We start from the raw sequence: 16,536 nt of genomic DNA on the forward strand, positions 1-16,536 counted from the left end.
TACCAGCTACCAGCTAGCAGTACTGCATCATTTTTAGTCAATAAGATTTCTGCAACGTAAGCTTTCGAGTTGTGTAGTCCACTTGTGTAGCTAGCAGGACTGACTTTGTGTTAGCGAGCCAACGTTTAATTACTTCTGTGTTATGAAAGGAACTAGACACGGACACGAATGATCCACTGGTAGTTTGTTGTAACCAAGTATTGGTGCTAACCGTGTGTTATTGGATGCTAGCATGCTAGTTAGCTACGGCGTCATAGGATACGGTGCACTGGGTGGGTTTCACCGAAGAATACTCTACCAAGTTATCTAGCTGAATAAACTAAGTTTGAGCCTATTCCTGGAAACAATGAACCACTGTAGTTTACATCAATTATAATTTCTAAGTTGAAGTTGGAATAGTTATATTTGAGTGTTTCAGTGAATGGTTAGTGAGGGAGGCCCTGCTCTCTCGCTTCCCCAGTTGTTTAGTTAATTTTCATTCCAAATCTCCTTTGCATTAGCGTAGCCTCTCCTGTAGCCTGTCAACTATGTGTCTGTCTATCCCTGTTCTCTCCTCTCTGCACAGGCCACACAAACGCTTCACACCGCATGGCCGCTGCCACTCTAACCTGGTGGTCCCAGCGCGCACGACCGACGTGGAGTTCCAGGTCTCCGGCAGCCTCTGGAACTGCCGGTCTGCGGCCAACAAGGCAGAGTTCATCTCAGCCTATGCTACCCTCCAGTCCCTCGACTTCTTGGCGCTGACGGAAACATGGATTACCACAGAAAACACTGCTACTCCTACTGCTCTCTCCTCGTCTGACCACGTGTTCTCGCATACCCCGAGAGCATCTGGTCAGCAGGGTGGTGGGACTGGAATCCTCATCTCTCCCAAGTGGACATTCTCTCTTTCTCCCCTGACCCATCTGTTTATCTCCTCCTTTGAATTCCATGCTGTCACAGTCTCTAGCCCATTCAAGCTTAACATCCTTATCATTTATCGCCCTCCAGGTTCCCTTGGAGAGTTCATCAATGAGCTTGACGCCTTGATAAGTTCCTTTCCTGAGGATGGCTCACCCCTCACAATTCTGGGTGACTTTAACCTCCCTACGTCTACCTTTGACTCATTTCTCTCTGCCTCCTTCTTTCCACTCCTCTCCTCTTTTGGCCTCACCCTCTCACCGTCCCCCCCTACTCACAAGGCAGGCAATACGCTTGACCTCATCTTTACTAGATGCAACTCCCTTCCAAGTCTCCGACCACTACCTTGTATCCTTTTCCCTCTCGCTCTCCTCCAACACTACTCACTCTGCCCCTACTCAGATGGTATTGCGCCGTCGCAACCTTCGCTCTCTCTCTCCTGTTACTCTCTCCTCTTCCATCCTATCATCTCTTCCCTCTGCTCAATCCTTCTCCAGCCAATCTCCTGATTCTGCCTCCTCAACCCTCCTCTCCTCCCTTTCTGCATCCTTTGACTCTCTATGTCCCCTATCCTCCCGGCCGGCTCGGTCCTCCCCTCCTGCTCCGTGGCTTGCGGACTCATTGCGAGCTCACAGAACAGGGCTCCGGGTAGCCGAGCGGAAATGGAGGAAAACTAGCCTCCCTGCGGACCTGGCATCTTTTCACTCCCTCCTCTCCACATTTTCTTCCTCTGTTTCTGCTGCTAAAGCCACTTTCTACCACTCTAAATTACAAGCATCTGCCTCTAACCCTAGGAAGCTCTTTGCCACCTTCTCCTCCCTCCTGAATCCTCCTCCCCCCCTCCCTCTCTGCGGATGACTTTGTCAACCATTTTGAAAAGAAGGTTGATGACATCCGATCCTCGTTTGTTAAGTCAAACGACACCGCTGGTCCTGCTCACATTGCCCTACCCTATGCTTTGACCTCTTTCTCCCCTCTCTCTCCAGATGAAATCTTGCGACTTGTGACGGCCGGCCGCCCAACAACCTGCCCGCTTGACCCTATCCCCTCCTCTCTTCTGGAGACCTTCTCCCTTACCTCACCTCACTCATCAACTCATCCTTGACCGCTGGCTACGTCCCTTCCGTCTTCAAGAGAGCGAGAGTTGCACCCCTTCTCAAAAAACCTACACTCGATCCCTCCGATGTCAACAACTACAGACCAGTATCCCTTCTTTCTTTCCTCTCCAAAACTCTTGAGCGTGCCGTCCTTGGCCAGCTCTCTTGCTATCTCTCTCAGAATGACCTTCTTGATCCAAATCAGTCAGGTTTCAAGACAAGTCATTCAACTGAGACTGCTCTTCTCTGTGTCACGGAGGCTCTCCGCATTGCTAAAGCTAACTCTCTCTCCTCTGCTCTCATCCTTCTAGACCTATCTGCTGCCTTTGATACTGTGAACCATCAGATCCTCCTCTCCACCCTCTCCGAGTTGGGCATCTCCGGCGCGGCTCACTCTTGGATTGTGTCCTACCTGACAGGTCGCTCCTACCAGGTGGCGTGGCGAGAATCCGTCTCCGCACCACGTGCTCTCACCACTGGTGTCCCCCAGGGCTCAGTTCTAGGCCCTCTGCTATTCTCGCTATACACCAAGTCACTTGGCTCTTTCATATCCTCACATGGTCTCTCCTATCATTGCTACGCAGACGACACACAATTAATCTTCTCATTTCCCCCTTCTGATAACCAGGTGGTGAATCGCATCTCTGCATGTCTGGCAGACATATCAGTGTGGATGACGGATCACCACCTCAAGCTGAACCTTGGCAAGACGGAGCTGCTCTTCCTCCCGGGGAAGGACTGCCCGTTCCATGATCTCGCCATTACGGTTGACAACTCCATTGTGTCCTCCTCCCAGAGTGCTAAGAGTCTTGGCGTGACCCTGGACAACACCCTGTCGTTCTCCGCTTACATCAAGGCGGTGACCCGATCCTGTAGGTTCATGCTCTACAACATTCGCAGAGTACGACCCTGCCTCACACAGGAAGTGGCGCAGGTCCTAATCCAGGCACTTGTCATCTCCCGTCTGGATTACTGCAACTCGCTGTTGGCGGGGCTCCCTGCCTGTGCCATTAAACCCCTACAACTCATCCAGAACGCCGCAGCCCGTCTGGTGTTCAACCTTCCCAAGTTCTATCACGTCACCCCGCTCCTCCGCACACTCCACTGGCTTCCAGTTGAAGCTCGCATCTGCTACAAGACCATGGTGCTTGCCTACGGAGCTGTGAGGGGAACGGCACCTCCGTACCTTCAGGCTCTGATCAGTCCCTACACCCAAAGAAGGGCACTGCGTTCATCCACGTCTGGCCTGCTCGCCTCCCTACCTCTGCGGAAGCACAGTTCCCTCTCAGCCCAGTCAAAACTGTTCGCTGCTCTGGCACCCCAATGGTGGAACAAGCTCCCTCACGACGCCAGGACAGCGGAGTCAATCACCACCTTCCGGAGACACCTGAAACCCCACCTCTTTAAGGAATACCTGGGATAGGATAAAGTAATCCTTCTAACCCCCCCTCCTACCCTCCCCCCAAAAAATATATAGATGTACTATTGTAAAGTGGTTGTTCCACTGGATATCATAAGGTGAATGCACCAATTTGTAAGTCGCTCTCGATAAGAGCGTCTGCTAAATGACGTAAATGTAAATGTAAGTAGTAGAAACATCTCAAGGATAATCAATGGAAACAGGATGCACCGGAGTCTCATAGCAAAGGGTCTGAATACTTATGTAAATAAGGTATATGGTTTTTATTGTTAATACATTTGCAAAAATGTCTAAAATGGAGTATTGTCATTATGGGGTATTGCGTGGAGATTGATATTGAAATATTTTGTTATTTAATCAATTTTATAATAAGGCTCTAACATAACAAAATGTGGAAAAAGGGAAGGGGTCTGAATACTTTTCGAATGCACTGTATATCAGAATACTGTATATAAAAACCTACTGCATGATAAAAGCTGATGGGGGAATATTCACAACATATATCCAATTGGTAAGTATTCAGCTGAGGGGTCCGATCGCGTGCCACGGACTCACCTACACACCTCGCCCAAAACACGACAGGGCCTGTGTGCTTCGAGGTAGAGGAAGAGTATGAATTATTTATGTGGATTATTTTTTAAGAGTCCGTTCCGATCCGATTGTGACTCCCAAGACAGGCTATAGTTCCTTTGGCAGATGTATTGGAAATGTGACGAGTCCTTGTGTTTTCATGTCAGGGTATTGTAGTTTTAGATAATCTGGCTACTCCGATTTTGATCACTAACCACGTGTTCATCCAAAGATTTTATGTAAAATCATCACGTATATAAAAACAAATCACGACAGCTGTGAAGGTAACAGGAAGTTTCGGTACAATTTTATAAATGCAGACAGATCATTTGTTCGTTCGACATGGTGAGATCTTTTTGTGTCTGTGGAATTAATTATGCGAGGAATGGCGGTGGAAACACAATAACCATCATATCGAAGTAAACTTGGAGTCACACTATTATATGGTGTGTGGTCCTCCCATTACGACTGGAGAAACCATGCAGTTTATTAGACTACAGATGAAATTCACAGGCTGGTGAAAGAGCACGATGATCGTGATACTCCTTTTCAATACATAACAAGAGTCTTATTCTGGTGACATGATGATCAATGCTTGACTGCTGTTTGACAATTAAAAATATTCTCTCTATTATCCAGAATAATCTCATCATGTAGACTAGCCTACCCAAACTGTATCTGCTGGCTAGAGAGCTTGTGCCAATACCAGAGTGGGTACATGTGCTATTTAACACAACCGTTATTGTGACAAAACTATCCGTAGAGTTCAAAATGGATGGAAATGCATTGAAATTTAGATTTTTATTCAGTAGATGAAAACTTAGGCGATAAAGTACATTTTATGTGCACTACATCATCATGCACAGCCTTTTATCCGCAAGAAGTCAATTTGATGGAAACATCTCTGGTGGGAAGATGCCCATATTGTTTTTATGCAGATTTTTAGAATATCTGCATGAAAATGTTTAATTAATTGGATGGAAACCTAGCTGGTGATTTATTTACTTCCTGTGTCTTGGCTGGACTACATTTTACTGTAAATGTCATACAGAGTGTACTCTATTGGAGTCAATATTGAATGACCCAGTTCTACAGTACAGTCTATCAGGCTCAGCTCTCCTCAAATGGGAGCTTTACTACTACCACCATGCATAACCTAACACACATACATAGAAATACACAGATAGGTACTCAGACATAGGTACTCAGACATGGAATACAAACAAACTCAAACATTCACTAAGCCTCCCTCCCTCTCTCTGTTTAGAGCCTCTGAGGAGCCCTCATTTTAATTAGACCTGACCTCAAAATCACTTAACAGCTCCTCTCTGCTTCCACCTCACCCCCCCTCTTCTCCTTCCCCATCCCTCAGCTCCGCTCTTCACATATGTCCATTAACACTCCTCCCTCGGTACCCACAGCCTTATACAGGGGGGCGGGGGTAGAGGAGTGGGGGGCAGAGCATGTGAGCAGAGCAAGGAGCAGAGCGTGCCCAATTTGACTGGAGCGTGGAGGGAGTTTCCCAAAGGCTGGAGCGTCGGCCATTAGTGCTCACTTCCCAGGTCCAGCATGCATTTGTAGTCTACGTGTGTGCTGCTATAGCCCCTTGCTTTAGCTACTGTCACTAAATACTTTCATTAAGAAACTGATAAAACACACAGGTGCTAAAACAAGGTGATTTACAATGATGAGGACCAAGAGCAAGAGAGGGAGTGTGGTGATGTAGTGTCCACAACTAAAGAATCATTGTGGAATCTGAAAAGACACATCCAAAAAGCATGATGGTGTACTTACTACGTGGACATGCTAACAGAAAGGAAGGAGGTGGGTAGCTAGCTAAGTGTCATTGTAGCAAAGTATTTATAAACACAAAATCTCTTAAAAGTTTAGTTAATTTTCGTTTTATTATCTATTCAATAAGCCATCATTGATTTTGGTCCAATAGGCCTGGCATATTACCTCTCAAGGAGCTTTCCGTTTTGATAGGGTTATTTGACCTAAAATCCTTTAGGCCTACCTACAGAAAAAAACGAACAACTACGCATCCTTTCCAGCCTGGCAAGAGTGGCCCGAAGGGTGTTTAGCATCCCCAGTGGCTCTGCAAGCACGGAGAGGGTATTCTCAGCTGCTGGCCTGCTCTAAAAATTCATTCAAAAGGCACTGAGCAAAATAAGATATTTTTTGTTTAATTTCAATTTCATTTTAAGTAAGTCACAGCCTAGATGGGCAATTTATAGACTATAATGATTTAATACAACAAAATGTTGTTTAAATGTTGAGAGCTTAATATCCCTGCCAGTCTATTGTGTCGCACTTGCAAATGCTTCAAAATGTATTTATTTTGTAGGCTAAAGCCTTGAAATAATTGAAATATCATAGCCTAAATAATTCATATTCGTTCCTTCGTAGACTTCCTGTCTGGCTCCTGACCTATTTAGAGTGTTTATATGCTGTTTAATATGACATGTAGCCTATTTGAAATTATGAGAGCTTCTTACTTTTGCTTTTCCTTTTGTTTATTAAAATACTTTTCATTCAAATCATATGGTTTGGTTTCAATACCTCAAAACCAAATGGTATGTGCAGGTAGTCACAACAGATGGGTGTTGGTTAAACTGTGATTTTAATGGAGCCAATTTGGAGCGTCAGTTTGGTTTCCTGTGAGTGAGGAGCGGTTGGAAAGGACGTGGAGCGCCGGAGTGGTATGCAAGCACCGCTCCATGAGCTGGATTTCCAAACGCTCAACGCCGCTCACATACTCTGGTGGGGTACTCTGGTGGGGTACTCTGGTGCGGGGTAGACCAATAAGGCTTTGTCTTTAAGACGTTTTGAGGCCACGCTATGAGACATTAGCCTGCTCTCCCACCCCTCTGGGGTCCACCCTCTCATCTTCAGCTTCCTCTCATCACCACTCCACTTATTACTCCTCATCCCTTTCTGTCCTCTAGTCTTCCACCCTCATCCCTTTCTGTCCTCTAGTCTTCCACCCTTATCCCTTTCTGTCCTCTCATCTTCCATTCCTGGACATTAACCCACATCTTCCTCCTTCCCCTTTCATCCTCTTCTTTCTCAACTTCTATTTCTCCTCTGGTTCCCCCTTAATCTCCCCCTCTCCTGTCCCCCTCTCCTCGTCCCATCCACCTCTCCTCTTCCCATCCCCCTTTCCTCTCCTCGTCCCCCTCTCTCTCACTTCCTTCTTTAGTCCTCAAAAGATGATCTGGAAAAGAACCAAACTAAAAAACCCTCTTCCACTGCTAAACCCCAGACGTCAGGACTACTCCTGATGATTACTCCTCCACAACTAGCTGACAGACAGACAGTCTGTGTCAGACATCACAGAGGATCTGCCTGTCTCACCTCTCTAAGAGGACTAATTTCACACATCCCCTAGTCTCATACTACAGCTGACCCCTGACCTCTTACCCCGCCATGGCACCCCAGTACCCCACCGGGGGGTTATCCATCAGTCTGAGGGGGTCACAGCAGGGTAAGGGGACTTCATTGGGTAAGTCTCACATTCTACAGAGCTTCGTCAGGTGAGGTGAGCAGCCTTCATTGCGAAACTGAATGACTGACAGGTGTGTGAGCGTGTGTCTAGTAGGAGTAAAGTATGACTAAGAATGCACACTATTTGTAGGTGTGTTTGTTTTTGTCTGTGTCAGTGTGTAAATAGGTATCTGCGTGTCACACCACAAGTGTGTGTGTGTGTGAGTGTCCCTGTGAGTGTGTGTGTCCCTGTGAGTGTGTGTGTGTCCCTGTGAGTGTGTTAATCTGGTCTTAACACCTAGCCATCTACCTGCTCAGACATGGGTTAATTCTGCCCTAAGGCATTGTGGGTAATGACCGTTCGTCAACTGACACCTGAACTTTTCAGGACTACAATGGTAGCCACGGCAACCTTATCACGGAACCTGTCAAACCACCATGACAACGAGTGTCTGTCAGTCTGTCCAGACTAGGGGTTTATGTTTCAGTTCATATAGGGTTTAGCTATAGGGTAGACATCAGGGTTGGGGTCAATTCCTTTCAATTCAGTCAATTTAGGTAGTAAACTAAAATACAATTTACTTCCTGAACTTACTGAATTGAAATGCAATTGATCCCAACTCTACATAGGGTTTAGGAAGTACTGGACTAATAGGCCCAGTCACAGAGGTTAGCAGGTCCACTCATATAAAGACAATGGTATGGTAAAGACTGCAGGATTTTGTCTTGGTATAAAAGGGATAATTGTTTGGCATGGTGGTGTACTCTATCTCTCTGTGTGAACATAAAACCACATTTCCGCGTTCCTGAAGTGCAAGCTGGTTGAAACGTGAGTTTGCGGTTTCTAACGTTACTCAGAGCTCCTTTGCTTTGTGAGGTCGTTATGACGTGTCGCTGTTGCTATCCTGTCTGATCTAGAGCTGTCAATCACCTGTCAGCGTTGTCTGTCAGAAACTAAGAGCGAGAGAAAAATAGAAAGGAAAGAGAGAAAAGGACACCATGAGAGAGAGACACCACTAGAAAGACAAACAGATGAATAGTTGAAGGTAGAGAAGGAGACACCACTAGAGAGATGAATAGTTGAAGGTAGAGAAGGAGACACCACTAGAGAGATGAATAGTTGAAGGTAGAGAAGGAGACACCACTAGAGAGATGAATAGTTGAAGGTAGAGAAGGAGACACCACTAGAGAGATGAATAGTTGAAGGTAGAGAAGGAGACACCACTAGAGAGATGAATAGTTGAAGGTAGAGAAGGAGAGACACCACTAGAGAGATAGACAGATGAATAATTGAAGGTAGAGAAGGAGACACCACTAGAGAGATGAATAGTTGAAGGTGGAGAAGGAGAGACACCACTAGAGAGATAGACAGATGAATAGTTGAAGGTAGAGAAGGAGACACCACTAGAGAGATGAATAGTTGAAGGTAGAGAAGGAGACACCACTAGAGAGATGAATAGTTGAAGGTAGAGAAGGAGACACCACTAGAGAGATGAATAGTTGAAGGTAGAGAAGGAGAGACACCACTAGAGAGATAGACAGATGAATAGTTGAAGGTAGAGAAGGAGAGACACCACTAGAGAGATAGACAGATGAATAGTTGAAGTTGGAGAAGGAGAGACACCACTAGAGAGATAGACAGATGAATAGTTGAAGGTAGAGAAGGAGAGACACCACTAGAGAGATAGACAGATGAATAGTTGAAGGTGGAGAAGGAGAGACACCACTAGAGAGATAGACAGATGAATAGTTGAAGGTAGAGAAGGAGAGACACCACTAGAGAGATAGACAGATGAATAGTTGAAGGTAGAGAAGGAGAGACACCACTAGAGAGATACGAATAGTTGAAGGTGGAGAAGGAGAGACACCACTAGAGAGATAGACAGATGAATAGTTGAAGGTAGAGAAGGAGAGACACCACTAGAGAGATAGACAGATGAATAGTTGAAGGTAGAGAAGGAGAGACACCACTAGAGAGATAGACAGATGAATAGTTGAAGGTAGAGAAGGAGAGACACCACTAGAGAGATAGACAGATGAATAGTTGAAGGTAGAGAAGGAGAGACACCACTAGAGAGATAGACAGATGAATAGTTAAAGGAGAGCGACGGAGGGAGAGAGAGCCAGAGATGCAGGTAGAGAAAGAGGCTGAGCTGCCGCCCGGGGCGGCCGTGTCCTGGAGTGATTAGTGGCTTGGTGTGGGACGTCACACAGGGCTGGGAGGGAATCTCATCGCTATCTGACATGCCAATCAACATCCCTCTGGGACAGTTGTCCAACAGGTCACAGCCACGCCGAGACACGCAGACGGAACGCAAAGGTAAACACACACACGCACACACCTGGGGTGAGGCAGTGACTCAGCAGAAATGGCCGCCGTACCCCCACCATGCATTACCCAGAATGCCAAGCGCTAACACTCACAAGCCAATCACAGCATCGAGAGAGTGCAGAGCATTATGTAACAATGGGATACAACGGCTGATTGGCATGTGAGATCCAGGCTGTATCACAACCCGGCCGTGATTGGGAGTCCCATAGAGCGGGGCACAATTGGCCCAGCGTCGGATGGGTTTGGCCGATGTAGGCCGTCATTGTAAATAAGAATTTGTTCTTAACTGACTTGCCTAGTTAAAGGTTAAATAAATGTTTGATTGGTTTGATGGGCGACTGGTGATGTCATGAGAGATACTCTGGAAATTCCCTCCACACACACACACACAATACAGATCACCACCAGGGAATTTGATTGGCATTTCATATCGTGTGCTCGCTTATGTCAACATGTGTTGTAGCCAGTTTGACTTGACCTCTTTCCTCTCCCTCTCTTTCCTCTCCATGTCTTACTTTTATTAAGAGTGCTGCCTGTCATTCCCAAGACAAGCCCACACAAAGCCTGTCCCTCACAGACAGTATGCAGCAGTACAACATCACCCAGTCCCACCGAGGCTCAGGGAAGAAGCCCAGCAGGGAGAAGCCCAGCAGGGAGAAGCCCAGCAGGGAGAAGCCCAGCAGACATACAGCTCCACTAAGGAGGGGAATTAAAAGGCCATTCAGAATAACCACCTTGACTTTTATGGACCTTATAAATCTACACTGGAGAGGGCTTTTCAGAGGGGAGAAGAGGAGAGGAGGAAAGGGAGGAGAGAGGAGGAAGAGGGGGTGAGAGAGAGGGAGATGAGAGGGTGATAGAGTAGAGGGGTGATAAAGGGTAAGTATAAAGAGTGGAAGTCCCTCCTTTCTCTCTCTCCTCCTACCAGAGACGATAACTCCCTGATTAACCACTATAAGGCCAGAGTATGATAAGTTAATAATAAGATAATGATACAGTAATGAGGGGCAATGATGAGTTTGACAGAGGAGAGGCCCTTCATCTGGAGAGAAGAGCCACTGAGTGATGGATTACAGTGAGGGAGAGTGAATCTCTGTGTGTGTGTGTGTGTGTGTGTGTGTGTGTGTGTGTCTGTGTGACGGATAAGGGCAAGGGAAAGAGGGGAGGGCATCTGCACTCAAGTACTTGGATTGGGGGGGTCTGAGGAGGGAGTAAAGCGAGGGAGGAGACAGACACAGAGGGCCTTAATAGAGGGGCTGGCTAGAGAAGCCAGAGGATCAGGGAGGGGTTGAATTAGCATAGTCAAACCTCTAATGTCAGGAGAGCTCAGTCAGGACACTGAATATCTACAATAGAGACTGAAAATGGTCAGTCTAGTGACGGTGGTGTGGTGTGTACCGATGCCGAAACAGAGCCGTCGCCGTGCTTGACAGAGTCCCAAGATTTACCTTAACACCTGCCAGACCCTGGTATAATTATCTCATTAGATGTACAGGCATATACACTGCACTATCCACACATTCCAAACTATAGTAACTAAAGTACTCAACAATAACAGGAAGTAGGTGTCATAGGGGCGTGATAAAGGTCCATAGTAACTAAAGTACTCAACAATAACAGGAAGTAGGTGTCATAGGGGCGTGATAAAGGTCCATAGTAACTAAAGTACTCAACAATAACAGGAAGTAGGTGTCATAGGGGCGTGATAAAGGTCCATAGTAACTAAAGTACTCAACAATAACAGGAAGTAGGCGTCATATGGGCGTGATAAAGGTCCATAGTAACTAAAGTACTCAACAATAACAGGAAGTAGGCGTCATAGGGGCGTGATAAAGGTCCATAGTAACTAAAGTACTCAACAATAACAGGAAGTAGGTGTCATAGGGGCGGGATAAAGGTCCATAGTAACTAAAGTACTCAACAATAACAGGAAGTAGGTGTCATAGGGGCGGGATAAAGGTCCATAGTAACTAAAGTACTCAACAATAACAGGAAGTAGGTGTCATAGGGGCAGGATAAAGGTCCATAGTAACTAAAGTACTCAACAATAACAGGAAGTAGGTGTCATAGGGGCGGGATAAAGGTCCATAGTAACTAAAGTACTCAACAATAACAGGAAGTAGGTGTCATAGGGGCGGGATAAAGGTCCATAGTAACTAAAGTACTCTCCTGTTCATGAGCTGTTTCTTCTCTGGTACCTTTGAAGTTGCTCGGCAGTAGGTGTGACAACACTGGTGTATAATCTACAGTTTCACCTTTCTCATTGCCAACCGATAGCTGGAGAAAGTTAAGAGACTAGTGAAGCGAGGCTAACGCCAGAGACAATTCAAAATAACCATCAGCACTTACTGTGAGCCATGCTGTGGACAGGAAGAATGCAGAAGAAATTAAATGCAAAAGGTTTTAAATAAATCATTGCTTCTGTTCTCAATGGAGATCTGTAATAAGTTAACACTTTCATTAAATTATAATATGCTTTGGCTGTTGAGATAAGGTGCTTTTTCTCTGCGTGTATGAGTATGTGCCTGAATGTGTATATTTCAAAGACAGAGTGTGTGTGAAAGACAGAGTGTGTGTGAAAGACAGAGTGTGTGTGAAAGACAGAGTGTGTGTGAAAGACAGAGTGTGTGTGAAAGACAGAGTGTGTGTGAAAGACAGAGTGTGTGTGAAAGAGTATGAGAGAAAGCGTGTGAAAAGATAACAGGATATGACACTTGTTTGTTTGCTAGATTACGTAACCACACGCTCCAGTGGGTTGTCGTGGCGGCAGAGGCCTACCTCAATGGTGAACTGCTTCCTCTTGAGTTTGAAGGCCAGGTCCTTGTTGTCGGGCAGATCACACACCAGGCAGTTCAGATAGGGCAGCTGACGTACATCTAGCAGACCTGGGAGAGAGGAGGACAGAGGGAAACCAATTTGGATAAAGGACAAAGTACACATCATCCATGGGTGCATCTCAATAGTCAAAGTGGCTTCCTCAATTGTCTCCTTTCCTTTCTCTGGACTGATGTGGAAACAAAGTGGATTGTGAACAGGTTATACCTGGGAGGCATTCACCACCTTCCTTAAACCTATCTTGTATTTTCAGATCAGATGAAGGCGTGGACATGGGAAGAGGAAGTCACTATAGACTATTGAGATGCACCCCTCATGCACCAAAGGACTTGTAACCACCAGGTATGTGCCAGGCCCTCATAGACCTCCTATTAGGAGAGAGCTCAGGAGACAGGTTCCTTCGCCCTCCATGTTTCCCTCTCTCCTTTCTCCCTCCCTCACTCACTCTATCCTCCCTTCTAATCAGGAGCTGCAAGATTCAGCACTTGAAGCACTCAGGCAAAATGTTGTGATTATACTCAAGTAATGAGGCAGAACAAGATAAACAGGGACTTCTATTCCAGGGGACAAACTAATTGAGTTCTTATTTCAGGAAGGAAGACCGGCAGGCTGGAATGACTGTGTGTGTGTGTGTGTGTGTGTGTGTGTGTGTGTGTGTGTGTGTGTGTGTGTGTGTGTGTGTGTGTGTGTGTGTGTGTGTGTGTGCGCGCTGTAGGGCTTGCTATACATAATATGTTGTAGATGGGAGGGGTGGTGGGCGAGAGGAATAAATAGGTTCACTTTTCATAGGAAGAGACCTTAAGAGATTCTCCCTCCCTCCGTAAAGTGACATTTCAGAACACTGGAAAGCAGAGGCAGGGATGGTACAAAAGGAGAGGAGAGAAAGAGAGAGAGAGAGGGGGGAATAGATGGAGAAAGAGAGGGGGATGGTGAGTTCTCTCCTCCGTGCACTTGGGTGATTTCCTATCGCCTGATTCGCTGTGACAGGCATCCCAGCATGCTTTGAGCAGCCCTGAACTGCTGCTACAAAACGCGAACACACAAACACACAATGAACACACATTTGCGAATTCTTAAACAGAGAATGTATATTTTGATATAGGTGAAATACTGCCAGTATAGGTAAATATCAGATCAGCATCTTCCTAACAGAGAGATTCAACCCTCAGCTGGGTATTATATTGAACCGTATTATTGTGCGCTGGGTGAACACAAAGCAAAACAATAGCGGTCAGTGGGACAGGTTAGGGACGTGGGACGTGTCAGCATGTAAATTAACCATGGTGTTAGAGGAGAAACTAAAAGACATTTAATCACTCTTCATCTGTCTCAACTAGGGCTGACTAACCAGACTGAGAGGAAAGGAGGAATAAACCAGAGGAAATTAGGAATAAACCAGAGGAGAGGGGGAATAAACCAGAGGAAATGAGAAGGGGAATAAACCAGAGGAAAGGAGGAGGAGAGGGGGAATAAACCAGAGGAAAGGAGGAGAGGAGAAGGGGAATGAACCAGAGGAAAGGAGGAGAGGAGAAGGGGAATGAACCAGAGGAAAGGAGGAGAGGAGAAGGGGAATGAACCAGAGGAAAGGAGGAGAGGAGAAGGGGAATGAACCAGAGGAAAGGAGAAGGGGAATGAACCAGAGGAAAGGAGGAGAGGAGAAGGGGAATGAACCAGAGGAAAGGAGAAGGGGAATGAACCAGAGGAAAGGAGGAGAGGAGAAGGGGAATGAACCAGAGGAAAGGAGGAGAGGAGAAGGGGAATGAACCAGAGGAAAGGAGGAGAGGAGAAGGGGAATGAACCAGAGGAAAGGAGGAGAGGAATAAACCAGAGGAAAAGAGCAAGAGAGAAAGAGAGAGGCATGACTAAAAATACCTCCATCTCTTAAACTGACCTTTATGTGTGGGAGAGAGAGAGTGAGGGAGTGATGGAGAGAGGGAACGTGTGTATGAGGGAGGGAGAGAGAGAGTGTGAGGGAGTGATGGAGAGAGGGAACGTGTGTATGAGGGAGGGAGAGAGAGAGTGTGAGGGAGTGATGGAGAGAGGGAACGTGTGTATGAGGGAGGGAGAGAGAGAGTGTGAGGGAGTGATGGAGAGAGGGAACGTGTGTATGAGGGAAGGAGAGAGAGTGTGAGGGAGTGATGGAGAGAGGGAACGTGTGTATGAGAGAGAGAGAGAGTGTGAGGGAGTGATGGAGAGAGGGAACATGTGTATGAGAGAGAGAGAGTGTGAGGGAGTGATGGAGAGAGGGAATGTGTGTATGAGAGAGAGAGTGAGGGAGTGATGGAGAGAGGGAATGTGTGTATGAGAGAGAGAGAGAGAGAGAGAGAGAGAGAGAGAGAGGGAGTGATGGAGAGAGAGAGTGTGGGGGAGTGATGGAGAGAGGGAATGTGTGTATGAGAGAGAGAGAGTGTGAGGGAGTGATAGAGAGAGGGAATGTGTGTATGAGAGAGAGAGTGTGAGGGAGTGATGGAGAGAGGGAATGTGTGTATGAGAGAGTGAGGGAGTGATGGAGAGAGGGAATGTGTGTATGAGAGAGAGAGTGAGGGAGTGATGGAGAGAGGGAATGTGTGATGAGAGAGAGAGAGAGAGAGAGAGAGAGAGAGAGAGAGAGAGGAGAGGGAGAGAGAGAGAGAGAGGGAGTGATGGAGAGAGGGAATGTGTGTATGAGAGAGAGAGAGAGAGAGAGAGAGAGAGAGAGAGAGAGAGAGAGAAAGAGAGATGAGAGAGGGAATGTGTGTATGAGAGAGAGAGTGTGTGAGGGAGTGATGAGAGAGAGAGAGAGTGATGGAGAGAGGAAATGTGTGTATGAGAGAGAGAGTGTGAGGGAGTGATGGAGAGAGGGAATGTGTGTATGAGAGAGAGAGAGAGTGTGAGGGAGTGATGGAGAGAGGGAATGTGTGTATGAGAGAGAGAGAGAGAGAGAGAGAGAGATGAGAGAGGGAATGTGTGTATGAGAGAGAGAGAGAGAGAGAGAGAGAGAGAGAGAGAGAGAGAGAGAGTGTGAGGGAGTGATGAGAGAGGGAACGTGTGTATGAGAGAGAGAGTGTGAGGGAGTGAAGAGAGAGAGAGAGTGATGGAGAGAGGAAATGTGTGTATGAGAGAGAGAGAGTGTGAGGGAGTGATGGAGAGAGGGAATGTGTGTATGAGAGAGAGAGAGAGTGTGAGGGAGTGATGGAGAGAGGGAATGTGTGTATGAGAGAGAGAGAGAGAGAGTGTGAGGGAGTGATGGAGAGAGGGAGTGATGGAGAGAGGGAACGTGTGTATGAGGGAGGATGTATATAGATATCCTTCCTCTTCAACCTCTCAGACTGTCATCCTCCATGTCAGAGCAGACTATACCATCTATGGAGAGAGGAATGGACAGAGAAAAAGATGGAGGGAGTGATGGTAAAGAATATGGATTCCCCAGCGTTGGTCCACTCTGCTCTACACCAGTCCTCAGGGGTATATGGGACTGGGGTTGTATGTGTGTGGAGGGAGGGCGGGAGAGAGGAGCTCTGCTGGGGGGTGAGGGGGAGAGTGCGGCGTGGCAGCTGAATCCCCCCCGGCCTGTCTAGTGAGGAGCACGTCTGATTGAGCAGCAGCCCACTAACAGGCCCTGACAGCCTGGGCTGCCCTGTGAGGGGCCTGCCTGCCTAGCAGACCAGCCTCCACACACACACACACACACACACACACACACACACACACACACACACACACACACACACACACACACACACACACACACACACACACACACACACAAGAGGTGTGTGTGTGTGGGTTACCGTGGTAATCTTTGTACAGGGGGTTGGTCTCTCTCTCTGAGCCTCTGAAGGACTCTAGAGCGATGGCCGTGTCACACAACCTGGTTATATTGCCCATCAGAGCTCTGTTCTGTAGGAGAGAGAGAG

General features: G+C 46.9%; 1 protein-coding gene across 2 annotated transcripts in view; it reads right to left on the reverse strand.

Annotated features, from left to right (window-relative positions):
• The window catches only part of LOC106562585 (elongator complex protein 4), a 202,193-nt gene that overhangs the window by 79,324 nt on the left and 106,333 nt on the right, over nt 1–16,536 (reverse strand). For both annotated transcript variants that reach the window (XM_045689524.1, XM_045689523.1), the window contains exons 8-9: nt 16,411–16,519; nt 12,584–12,690 (exon numbers count right to left, since the gene is read on the reverse strand). In XM_045689524.1, the coding sequence (XP_045545480.1) occupies nt 12,584–12,690; nt 16,411–16,519 (216 nt within the window). The remainder of the gene's footprint in view (nt 1–12,583; nt 12,691–16,410; nt 16,520–16,536) is intronic.

Source organism: Salmo salar, chromosome ssa11 (assembly GCF_905237065.1).
Source record: "Salmo salar chromosome ssa11, Ssal_v3.1, whole genome shotgun sequence".
NCBI lineage: Eukaryota > Metazoa > Chordata > Actinopteri > Salmoniformes > Salmonidae > Salmo > Salmo salar.